Source organism: Lates calcarifer, linkage group LG20, assembly GCF_001640805.2.
Source record: "Lates calcarifer isolate ASB-BC8 linkage group LG20, TLL_Latcal_v3, whole genome shotgun sequence".
Taxonomy (NCBI): Eukaryota; Metazoa; Chordata; class Actinopteri; family Centropomidae; genus Lates; species Lates calcarifer.
In genome coordinates, this window is record NC_066852.1 from 23,508,481 (window position 1) to 23,521,567 (window position 13,087).

Sequence of the window (13,087 nt, forward strand, 5' to 3'; positions counted from 1 at the left end):
AATGTTGTTATTAAACAGCAATTAAATAGACACATTTGCATTGTTGTCTGTCTTGTACAGGCTTCAAAATAACAACATATAAAAATATCATACAAATAATTTGAATATGTCCATCTGAATGGACAAATGAAAGGAGCTTGACTAAGAGTCTACAGTTAAGTTTAATGCTAATGGAAATGTCAACACAATGGTGCTTGAGAGGTAGCGTTTCCAATTAGCTTAGCGTGTGAGAATGCTAATGCTAAACATTTGCTAATTACTACAAAATAAGTAAGTCAGTAAGTAGGCCCACACCTGAAGCCAATGTGAGTGTGCTGAATGAAAATTTAAAGGAGGTATATGTAAGTTTTTACTATTGGTAGCTAGCCAATGTTAGCATTAACAGCTACGTGTCCAACACCTCATGGTGGCGCTACAGTAAAGGTCAGGAGATCGCTAAATTCTTTAGGATACGTCGTCTGGGAATCATGAATATTTCTACCATATTTCAGGGCAATACATCCAGTAATTGCTGCAATATTTCAGTCAACCAATCAACATTGCTTTATCTAGACCCTGCTTAAGTGAGATTTCACCCACCCCCATGCCCACTGTCAAGCCTTTGTTCATTCACTATAAATTGGAAAATTATGCAAAAATCAATTAAATACATTTCATCTACATAAACTATTTCCTTTATGCTGCTTCCCTCTTAGCACAGACTGTAATATATTCTGATATATCATATCTTCAGTAAATGTTTCTGTTGGAGCTTGACTCTTATGTATGTGTAATTTGCACTGTGCCTTTTTCATTAAATTTAAATCTGTATGTAATTAGATTATGATCTAACAAGCAGGAGCTCGTTATCCAATTGGGGACTAGAACTGCCTTCTAGGTGTATTTTTCCATGCTAAGTAAAGCTTGTTGAACAATACAGTCTGAACTCTGGATTCAAAGAAAAGCTAAATTTACTGATCCCAGTGTTGAGTTAAAGATAAATCCAGAAAATCTACAGATTCTGGAGGGAAACAATGCAACTCAAATATTATTAAACATATAATATAAATGATTTAAAACAGAATTACATTAGGAGTAACCAGAAGAGACACAAGCCAGTCCAGCAGATGCTGATTCGGTACCAGAGCACGTAGAGGATTCGAATGCCACTGAACCTGAGGTAACTTCAGTACCACTCTTGTAAATGACTCATCAACAGTGCCGTCACCATGTGCAGTAGCAGTTAATTTAACATCCACTCTTTATTGTGTTCATCTATCACCAGCTCCTGTGCTGTTTTTTCCTTCTTGGAACCCTTTATCTATTTAATTTAATTTAATTCTAGCTTGTCCGGTGCAGCTCACCTGTAAACTTTATTGTGGTGCACTCACTTTTTTACCCACTGGCCCCCTGTGCATACATTATGTATGACAGTGTTTGTGTGGTTTGTATAGTCTAGGTACTGCTTCCAGACACCACACAGTGGGAATGTGTGATTGGGAAGTGTTCTGTAATGGCACAAGGACACAGCTTTCATCCATGTCCATGTTATTGCTGCCCACCGACAGCAGAGTGGCAGCTGATGTCATCTCTCCTGTCACTCATCAGCTAGTCTGTCAGCCTCATGCCTTCACAGTCACATCAGGTGATTTTAAACACTGTTGCCTCTTATTTTCCCACTAACCGACATGTCCAATTCGACTCCTGGGCCTCAGAGTGTACAGCATGTCAACCTTAAGGGATGTTTGTTACAATATATGTGCACTTTTTTGTTATTTTTTAGATTAAAAACCAATATTTTTAGCCAGTGTTGATCAGTTCTGTCTTGATCGTCTCATCTAACTGCATTCCTACACATTCCTGGTTGTATTAGGTATTAGTTCAGAGATTATTATGTCTGGGAGGGTTGGAGTCACACTATGAATCTGTCAGAGTAATTAACCGCTAATGTTTTGTTTATTATCTTCAGTCACGTCTCTGGCTGTTTCTCTTCCATCATTGGGTTGCTTCCATCCCGAGCTTTAGCTCTAGTGTTTGTGCTGGAGGAAAGTCGCTTTGTTAATGTTCGGAGCAGATATTACCAGCGTTGTAGAAGCTGGCAAACATAATGATGCTGATGGTCTCGTTTACTCGGAGTTTACACCCATGTATCAAGATTTCATGTGGTAATCGTTTATGTGTTGAAATGTTTTGATTAAAATGCTGCATATGGCTCCAATTAAAAAATGCAGCACTGCGTCTAGCAGACATTTTTGCAGAGAGTGGACAGAGTCTTGCCCCTTTGGCCCCTCTTTGAGACAGATTCACCATCTGTCAGCCTTTATTAGCCTGTTTGTGATCATGTCCAGTGCTGCCAAATGTCAGACTTATAAACACAGCCAAGATGAACATAACCAAGGCCTCTGATATGAGCTGCCAGAGGCTGATGCAAACAAAGGACGAAGGCAGTCTCAAGGGTCTATCACCGGAAAGTGATTCCATTCGCTATGCAGTCCTCCAGATGTACAGGACTGACTGGAGGATGCTCGCTCAGACACTTCAGGAGCTATTCAAGGTTTATTGTTTACCTCACACTCTTTCTTTAACTTCTTCACCATCGATCAAAGCTGCAGAGTGTTGGATTAAGGCAGCAATTTGCAGAATTAAGATGAATTAGTTTCATCCAGATTGTTATAGAGAAGAAGTTGAATAATTAAACTTTGGAAACTTTCTAGACTGGTTTTAAAATACAGAGAATAATCTGAATAACATATGGTCCCACCAAGGTGCAAAACACATTTTGTTAACTGTTTGGTCTTTTGTTTGTTATGATATATTGTAGCTATTGTAAAAACATATAGGCTAACTCATACACTGATGAAGTGAGGTGAATAACATTAATCATCTTGTCACAATTCAATGTTCTCTTGCGAAATCTTGGGTCCTGGCGAGTACCACCGACCTAAACATTGTTGCAGACCAAGCACACCCTCCTCTTAGCAGGACAATACTCCCACCACACCACAAAAACTGCTCAGAAATGGTTCAAGGAACATGACAAAGAGCCCAAGGCGATGACCCAGCCTCCAAACTCCCCAGATCCCAATCCAATCAAGCATCTGTTGGATGATTCAAAACAAGCCAGATACATGAATGTCCCTTCAGAGGTCTAATGTCTATGCCCTGACGGGTCAAAGCTGTTTTGGTGGCATGAGACAGGTGGTTTTAATGTTGTGCCAGATGAGTGTATTTCCCATATGAGCTCAAATTTGCCTTATTATTCTCTGAACTTGTTCCCTCTTTACTACCATTTTTGATACCCAATATGTACAAAATATTTACTCTTTAATTTGCAGGTTGTGATCTAAAGCGTTACCCAGCACTGTTTAAAGAATAATAAAATGCTGGGGAAAGGGAAAGCGCTTCTACAGGCCAGTTCACATTTGTATGTTTAATTCAGAGAGAAATCGGGTTCCCAGGCTCTTTAGTTCACCAATCTTAATTAACAGAGAGAAGATAACAAGGAACGAGTTGCAAATGTGGCCTCAGAGTGGTGACTCACCCATAATACGCATTAGAATAATTCCCTTTTCATAAAAATGACATATTTCAGCTGATTGCCTTTGCACTGCCAACCCTTCATTAGCCCTGCCATACAAATGTAAATGCAGCTCTACACTGGGACGGTTTTAGCCAATAAATTGTACAATGAAAGGATGGGTAATATACACAGATCTATTCAATTGCTCATATGCAATCACTTGTATTTACCTTCCTTCTAGCTCTCACACCTTTCCAGGAACTATCAATACTTTGACTTTACAACTTCCCTTTCCCTCCTCATGTACTTACACCAGTTCATCCTATTACACACTTTACACTTGACCTTTTTTCAGACTAATACCTGCAAATTCAGGCTGACTGGGAACACAGACAAAGCTGCTACTACCATTTCTACAGCTTAATAAAAGGTACCAAAGAGAGTGACATCTCCCCAGAGGAAAGAGGCTTTTCCACTGTATTAAATATCCACTCACTATGAGAATCGCAGAGACATAATACAGCCATGTGTAGCTGTCTGAAATTTTAAACGCGTAAGTAGCTGGCAGACCAAGGCATTAATGGTTCACACACTAATTTTGGGACATTCACATTCATGATAATTGATACAGAGGGGCATAATTCAGGCCATTTTCATAACATTACATAATACACACTGGCATGCACATGTGCAGGAAAGTAAAAAGGTAAAACTTCAGTTGAAGCTTTGCTCAAATGCAGACACACACTCCTTCACGCACCGCAGGCGAGCACTCATGAGTGCTGGAGTCAACATTAGGATGAAGGCTTAGCATTTCTCATACTGTTCATCAACCTTAAAAAGAAAGTTGCATGTTGTTTGAACCTGTCCTGATTGGTCTAAAAAGAGTGAGATAAAGAGAGTGTGTGTGACAATGAAGGACCAGTACAACCTACTGACTTCCAAAACTACATCCAGAACCTTGTCAATGACCAACGGAACCTCCAAAAGACCCCAGGAAACTCCAGGAGGACCAATAGAAACCCTCTTAAAGGATCTCCATAACCTCCTTGAGGACCATAAGAACCTGGTCATTGACTATTAAAACTTTCAGACCTTTTCAGTGATCATTACAACCTCCATAAGAAGAAGGAGAAGAAGAAGAAGGATCTGGAGAACCCCTTAATGGCCACTACAAACTAATATGCCCCTGAACCTTCTGAAGGACCTCTAGAACCTTGTCATTGACCATTAGACACTCCAAAATACCCATAGAAACTCTAGACCACTATAACATCCAAACAGACCTCCACAACCTCCTAAAGGACCACAGGAACCTTGCCATTGACTACTAAAACCTCCTAAAACCATCTACTGGTTTTTTCAGACTCTATGAATAATCTCTATTACAACCTAAAGGACCTCTAGGACTTTCCCATCGACCACTAAAACATCCTAAACAATCCTGAGAACCTCCTCAATAACCAGTAGAGCCTTGAACCTTCTTTAGACTCAGATGTGGTGAATTAAATCATTAACAAGTAACAGCATAAAGCAGGTTAGTGATCGACAAGCCAGATTTTTCCCTTTAATTTGTCACCTGTCTGTGTATAGATGGGTATGTGAGTGTTGTATGAAGGCAAACTCAAAAAGGTAATATACAACTTGATCTGGATCCGCTGGATCCAATTATGATGCAAATCTCCAAACATGTAGTTCTTATAAAACAACAACAAGGAGAAGGAACAGTGGAGTCATAACACTGAGTGGCTATAAACTGTCAGAACAGAGCAGAAATGTTGTTTAATGTATGTAAATCTCTAATCAGATGCATCAAAATACCCATGACACATAATAACATAAATTTCTCCATGAATTGCAGTAGCAGGGATTATTATACATGTTGTTCACTGGATACCCACACAAATTATGGCAGTAAAGACCTCCAGCTGGGAGAGAAAGCCATGATGATAGTTACACATTATTATGGTGCCAAACAGTTGCACAAAGGTGATTATGAGAGTGTGTGCATGCGTCACAATATCCATAATGCATCACACCCTCAAGGCTCTCCGTAGATGGTGTGTATGGCTCACCAGAGGCTGGAATTGCCAACCAAGGCAATAAAAAATAACATCAAACATCGCTAAGCACATTCAACAGTGAGTGACTCATCGAGAAGTGAAACCTATCACACTGATAAAAACGAGTTGAGAGGCACAGAGACGCCATGCTAATATCCTCCGGCGACATTTCTGCGAGCTGAGCTGTCGAGGATGACAAGCCCCTCACAGAGTGGGCTCGGATGTCAGCGGGGGGTCCTGTCCTGACCAAACATACACTTGTGGAAAAAGCTGCACACAGTCAGTGACACAGCTGCTGTTTTGATAAGGGTAGCCCCTTTGTACATGAGCAGTCTGGGCTTTTTCTGAAGCCTTTTTTCTGTGTGTAGCATAACATGACAACAGGCACACACAGGGAGCTTTAGTGGTGACTAATCTAAGGGGGTGAAGTGGACAACCATTTGACGTCAGTCCCCCAACTGACTGATGGAGATCCGGTAGGGGAAGTGAGGTATCTGATGTTTACCTTCATGACCTGCAACCAATCAAACATGAGCCACAACTGAACTACAGCACTGCTAGGCCTTTACACAATGCTGTAATGGTTTAAATAGTTGACCAGGCAGAGCATTGTAGCTGGGATTAAGAACACCAGTTTCTGTGTGAGAAATGGGATATGTGTGGTTTTTGTATTGTTAATAAATGTTTAATATGTGCACTGCCGTCCTTCAGCGAAACTAGGTGTGCAGTCAAAAAAAAACAAAGCTTTCTTCCTCCAGCATGAGTGATTATAATCCAACATTTGGACTGGGTCCAAAAATATTTGCAGTAGCAACTCACAGCAGCTGAATGGAAATTTAAAAGGATTGGAGTTTGGATGTCATAACTCACGCTGCAAATCACTTTAATATCTCACATATTTAATGTTTGCTATGGTTCAGTATGATGGTAAATATTTTTGTATTGTGTGGTTTCTTTATTTTAAATTGGTTAGGTCTCATCATAAAACTGGCATAGGGAGGTGCTGCTTTTAGCCTTTCTTAGCTCTAAATGCAAGAGGTGTGTCTTACTCGCAGGCCAAGGCAATGCAATTTCCCATTTCCTGTCTAAAACTGTCTATTTCACGTTAATGTTAGAAAGCCTGAAAAGGTAACTCTGTTGATCAAAAATTGTGATCCCACATCCAAGTTATTCCACCATTGTTAGAGCAGCTGTGACTTTCCCCAACATATAATGTGTATCCTCTTGATTTCTGAGGTATTAATAGACACCTTTAACATGCACCACATTGACGCAGGAGTCTGTGCTGTGACTGCAATGTCAATGCACTTCATCAGTGACACTCTGCGGGGCATCTAAACAGTATGCAGCCATTCATACCAATCTACTACTAAGACTTTTTACATAAGAGCTCTGGCTAGCAAAGATTTGGATTTAGTGTCTGAGACTTGACAGCTTGGGAAAATAAGTAAAGAGTCAGAGGCCAATTCTTGCCTTGTCTTCTGTCTGTCTTGAGAAATGACATTTGTATTCCTCTGATGGATTATAAAGTCGTTTATTTAAAAAAAAAAGTCACAAGGTTTGTTTGCAGCACATGTCATTCCTTGATAATTTTTTCTGCAGGGATTATAGCAACTTAGGAGAAAACTTATTAATATTGGAGTTAGGCAATTAGACTGGAATAAATCGGGCAAACTGCAGGCAGCTTGATTCAGTGATTGCTTGACTTTGTAGGATTAAAGTCTGTGTCTTCAGAAAAGGGTCAGGAGGCTGACTTTGTTAGGAGCGCAAAAGATAATTGTTGGCAATGATGAAGTTTGTGTTTGTTTACAGCACAGTGTGTGTGTTGGTAGGAGGGTCCATGACCAAGCAAATGTGGATGCCTGTAATTGAGTTATCCACTTAGTAAGTTATTATCCCTGACCTTGGAGTGGAGATAGATAAATTCTTTACTATCTTGAGTAAGAAACACAGTGACTATGGAAGCAACAGAAAAGAAAACAGCAACAGACAAGAATCTCTCTTTTACTGGTCTGTCCTTCAATCAAAAGACAAAGTAAAGCTGTATCATTGTACCATAAGAGAATCTGCTGCACGGCAATATATGGAAATGAAATCCATATTTATGATGTGGACATCCAAACATCACACCCATATATGACTGCTGGACTCACCATGGGAATCAATCAACAAGTCTTCCAACCTGAATGACCAAATAGTTGTTTGTCTCTATCCTCTGATACGACCCATAGGAGTTTCTCCTGAGACAGTGCCACATACCAAATCTTGGTCATCATGGTCAATAGAATCATCACCAAGCTCTGCATTTTTATTCAGCTCTACAGAGCTATTCAGTGCTTTGTTTTTACTTCTTGCTACTTTTTCAGCATCATTTCCAGCAGCACAAGGCAACTGTTTTCACCAGAAAAGCTGTGAAAACCCACTGTACTCCACCTGCACAGCATCAAGCAGCTGGCAGACAATGTTTGCAACTAACTTTACTTAGCAGTTAAAGAACCACGCACTTTTTCAGGAGCTGGTGGAGAGCAAAACAGAGCTAAAAGGAAAGTAAATACTGGACGTACAGACATTCATCAGAAGGGTAGAATCACAACTCCAAATATAAGGAAGTTAATTCTTAATCTTTGGGAGCAGTGTATGTAAACTGTACCTGAAAAGTTCAGTGTAAGTAGGAAAGTCTTCGCCTTAACAACATGACAGATTTGTGTTTTCAGCTTGTTGTGGAGTCCCTCTGCCCCCTAGTGGCCAAAGAACGTAACTAAATCGTAATAAATTCAGCTTTAATACAGTACTGGACACACTGTTTGATTTTAAAAATGTGTGGAAACCTCAAACAATGCTCACTTAGCACCAAAGGCCGTCTCACATAACATCATGTTTAGGTTGCAGAGTCATTAAGAAACTATTCAAGACTAAAAAGAGAGAACCACACCAGTAAAGTCTTTGTCCCCAAAGGTATTTTGGTCCTTGAGAAACATAGCGTGACCTTTAGGCTGATTACAGTCATGGTTTGGCATCACAAGTGAATCGGCTGTACGTGTTCTTGGTGTGTGAAGAGGCTGAGGACTTTAATCTCCAGCCTCCTGATTCAGTAAGGACGAATGAAATCAATCAAACCTGTACGGCAGAAATCAATAGTCATTAAGAGTTGGGGAACAGAGGAAAGTACAGGATGCAGGAGGTGTATAAAGGCAAACATGGCATGCTCCTGTTCTTTGTGTCTTGGTGGTATAGCAGTAGTATTCACAGTGTGTTGTATGGATAAAGAGCAACGGGGACACTGTGTTTTTTCAATGCCGTCAACACCACAAAATAAATTCCATTAACCTCCATTGCAGCGGTATGGAGGCAGGAATCTCGACTGACCTTTCATCTTAACACCTCCTATCAACACAAGCCCCATTTGGGAGTGTTTCCTTAAGAAACACTTAAGCTTAGGGAAGCAGCTGTGCCCTGTCCTTTAATTGGAGGTAGGAAATTAACCCAACAAATACAGTATTTACCAAAACGACCAGTCAGTCCTCGCCCTTGACGTCTTTTGTCTAATTAAAGATAAAGTCTGAAAACACCTCTGACAAAACATCAGCCTCACACAAATCTTTAAGTATTCATTATAAAAAATATCTGTTCTGTTTCCTCAACATTTTTGTGACAGGCTGCTGCTCTTGTTGGATGATGATCAAATAATTTTGTGGGGTGATTTTCTAAACCAGTGTCTAGAGTCTATATTCACGTAACAACCATTACTTATATCAAAGAAGCACACTGCATTAAAAACACCAAATCTGCAGATGAAGTTTGAAACAAAAACTACAGTTGTAGATATGTGATTGCAATGTAAAGCATGCGCTGGTGAATTTTATACATCACTATGTATATTAAAGTAGGGCTTTTTTACTCTTTGCTCAAAATATTTATTCACAAATTATTTAACTGTCTTTCCACAAAGCCAGGTCCACATACATGTCAGGAGAGAGTTAATTATGCTCAGGGGTGTGGCACATGTCGGCAGGTCTGAACTATTGAGACAGCAAATAGTTCCAGATGTCTATGTCATTTGAGGTCTCCCAAGGTATAAAATAATACGCTAAGTCTTCTGTCTCTCCGAGTTCAGGGAGGAAACTCTCTCCCCTGTCAAGGATTTCATAAGGAAATGGATAATCAGTCATGAAGTCACTTTCACTGGTTAATGCAGCCGCTGCTTTTATCTGCTGTTTTGATTCATCAGCTGTATCTTCATGCCATTGTGTGGTGCTGCTCGGCTCGGCTTTTACAGCATCCTGCTCTGGTTTGCTGCTCGCTGCAGAAACTGCCTCTATCTTCCTTTGATCCTCTGAGATGTTTCTTGCCTGAGCTTCGGCTTTTGCCTCGGCCTCCTCAGCTCTGATCTTCTCCAGCAGTATGGCGTACTTCTGGCTGTAGCTCAGCGGTCTTGGCTGCTTTAGCGGTGGCTGCAACTCGGACATGGACAGATTTATGGGAGCATTTGGACAAATGTAGCCTTCATAAATGAGGTCTTGTCCATTCCTTGTGTAAACTGCAATACTGTCACGTGGCGGAGGAGGCTGAAGACCAAGACGCACATTCAGGGTGGCCCAGTCTGGTGGCATCTTACATAGCACATATTTTTGTTTTGATGCTAAGAGGTGATAACAAAACAAAACATTAGGCTCCAATTTCAGTGATAAAAATGGCTCAAATAATGACAACTTTATTGCTATGCGCTTATTAGCCATACTAGTGGTTCTATTACACATGCTAAACATGAACATGTTAGCATCATCATTGGAAGTATATTAGCATGCCCATCAAAATATCAATCAGCTGCTTTGTTCATTCTTTTACTTTCTTATATGTTGACCCCATTTAATGCAACATTTAAATTGCACTGTCTGTCTGAACGTCTGAAAATAGCGATCGAACATTTTGAGTGCACCATCCTGTGCACTGCATGTTTCCATACTTGTTAGTGTGAATGCAAACAGCGAGACTGAGTATGAAAGTACGCTTCCTGAGACACAGCATTAGTCTTGTTCAAGTAAAATAATGTTGGCACAGCTGATGTATAGGAGACAATAATGAAATAATAACAACAGTGAGAGACAAACAGGAAAGAAATCAAAAGATAAATGGATTAGGTGGCAAATGAGAAGAATAAAAGGATCAGCAAAACATAAGATGTTAATGCAAGTAGATAATACTGCATTATTATATTTTAAAGAATACAGGAAGAACACAAAGTCTTATGTATTCATCATTCCCAGGATAAAAGGCCCTAGAAGCAAATAACCATTACATCGGACTTATAACTATTTAATCATAAGAAACACTGTAAAATCCAGACTGTTGTTGATCTTAATAACAGTCGTCTGCATAGCAATGAGAAGTGATGCCATGTATGTGAACAGAACTCTGTGCTAAATATTAAATTTCAGCTTACCTGAACAGCCACGCCTATTGTTCATGATGGTGGATATCTATATATATCCTGCAGAAAACTATTTCATTAAAACTAGTCAAGGAACAATCTGTGAACCGAATGTAAACAAAACAGTCGACCCAGCAACAGAGTTCAAATCAAAGCTAGAAAGTGGTGCACACACGAGGAGTAACAATGGCAATCTGGTAACAAACAACAGGAGCTGGTGCAGTATATAACTGTGAATTTGTGTATGTTGCATAGTGGACCAAGATTTCTCTCTAAACCAGCTGTAATATCACAAACTCATTCCTGTAGGTGCTTGTGTTAAAGTCTGATTTAAGTCCACATTCAGCAGATGAATGTGAAAAACAGTCTCATTCATCATTCTGCACAGAGAAGGCCAAACATCCAAGTGAAATAGAAGAATAAGTAAAACCATTTTTTTGATGGAGATGGATGTTCACAAAGTACATGTTTGTCGTGAGGAGGATTACTACTCCATCAGAGCCCTCGCTGCCTCTTGGATTCTGTGAAAAGTCCCTTAAAGACCAGAGCCTTTTCCACCAAATCTAACTCTGAAACTTTTTGATATAAATGGTCAAAAGTTTTTTTAAAAAAAGTAAAATAAAATGGTCCTTTAAGGGAAATACTGATGTATATAATCTACATTATATAAGGCAGGTTGTGTCTGTTTGCTGCTTCGTCAGCCTGCAGCAACAGAGGAATAAAAATCCATGAATATAGCACTTGTTAATGTTAGCTAAAAAGCCAATTCATTATCCTTGGTCTATAATTGCTTTGTCCATTCAGTGGCTCATCATCAGGTAGGTGGACGAGTATGACATCAAACAAATGAGTCATCCCATTATTTGCTTAGTTCCTCTTAATGTGATACAGGAAAAAAAAAGAGTGTTGCTGTGAATTGTCATGTCCTGTAGCTATTTTTAGCCATGCTAGCAGCATTTCTTTGTAGATGGTGATTTTAGTTGGTTGGTTGGACCAGACTGAAATATTTTAGCAACTATTACTGAAATTTACAACAGATATTCAAGGTGTGATGATCCTCTGCAGGTCAGAGTTTAAATATATCAACATGTATTGGATGGATAGTTTTTTTGCAGAGACACTATGATGTTTCTTCTTGCACAAGCGTGACATTTTTTGTTTTGTTTTGTATTAAACTATTGAACATTAGACTTGCTGGCATTGTTTTTACGGCTGGTATGCTGCCACACTGCAGTACGTCCTGCCACCAGGAGGAGTAGTAGTTAAGGAAATGGTCTTCTTAGTTGTATTTAAGTGTTGGAACAAAAGACCAATATGGTTCTTTAAGTTATTTTGTCCAATAGTTTGGTTTATGATCAAATACCTGCACTAAAGACATTTCCGTCAGCTTCAGCTGTATTTTCTGTTAAGTACTGATTAAAGTTTAGCATGCTAACATGCTAAACTAGCATAGCATGCTTAGCATGCTAACATGCTAAACTGGGTGAATTATCTAAATGTTGAGGAAAGCAGCTTCATTGCTTCCTATTTTATCTCCTTTAGAGTAGAACACACTGGACCTTTCTTTATGAAAGGAAAGTAGAGAACGCAGTCCCACAATTCCTTGCAGGAGCAGCATTTAAAGCGACACACCATCGTAGTTTCACGACAGCAGAACCATGCCACCAACATGATTGGTGGAACTCCAAATCCATAAGTATAGATCTCTTCTCCTTCAGATCGAGTTAGAACTCATCATGACGAACAAAGATTAAATTTTTAGTTATTATCATCATCTCAACTAAATACTAAAAAAAAGAAATGTGGTTTCTCTAAAAAAAAAAAAAAAAGACCAATATCTATTTTGTTGTTACTTCCTGTGAGTAATTAATGGCTAAATGTTTGTTTCTTCTACTGTACATGTCCCCCATGTTATAAAAAGAGTTGGTTTAAAAAAAAAAAAAAACCTAGTGCTAGTGCAGTAGGATTCTCTAAATAATCAGTAGTCAATTCTCTTTCATTAACAGCATGACATTTTCAATCGAGGTCAAAGAAAAGGAACCATTAAACCGCAGTGTTTTTCAATGCTCAACACTCATTTTTTGTTTCATTAACTAT

The 13,087-nt window shown here is 39.4% G+C and overlaps 1 protein-coding gene across 1 annotated transcript; it reads right to left on the reverse strand.

Annotated features, from left to right (window-relative positions):
* Positions 1-9,454: 9,454 nt before the first annotated feature.
* Positions 9,455-11,112, reverse strand: LOC108879166 (uncharacterized). The gene is made up of 2 exons (XM_018670370.2): positions 11,003-11,112; positions 9,455-10,201 (listed from the first exon to the last, which is right to left on the reverse strand). The coding sequence occupies exons 1-2, from the start codon at positions 11,025-11,027 to the stop codon at positions 9,582-9,584; spliced, it is 645 nt and encodes a 214-aa protein (XP_018525886.1). The 5' UTR covers positions 11,028-11,112; the 3' UTR covers positions 9,455-9,581.
* Between the last annotated feature and the right edge of the window lie 1,975 nt (positions 11,113-13,087).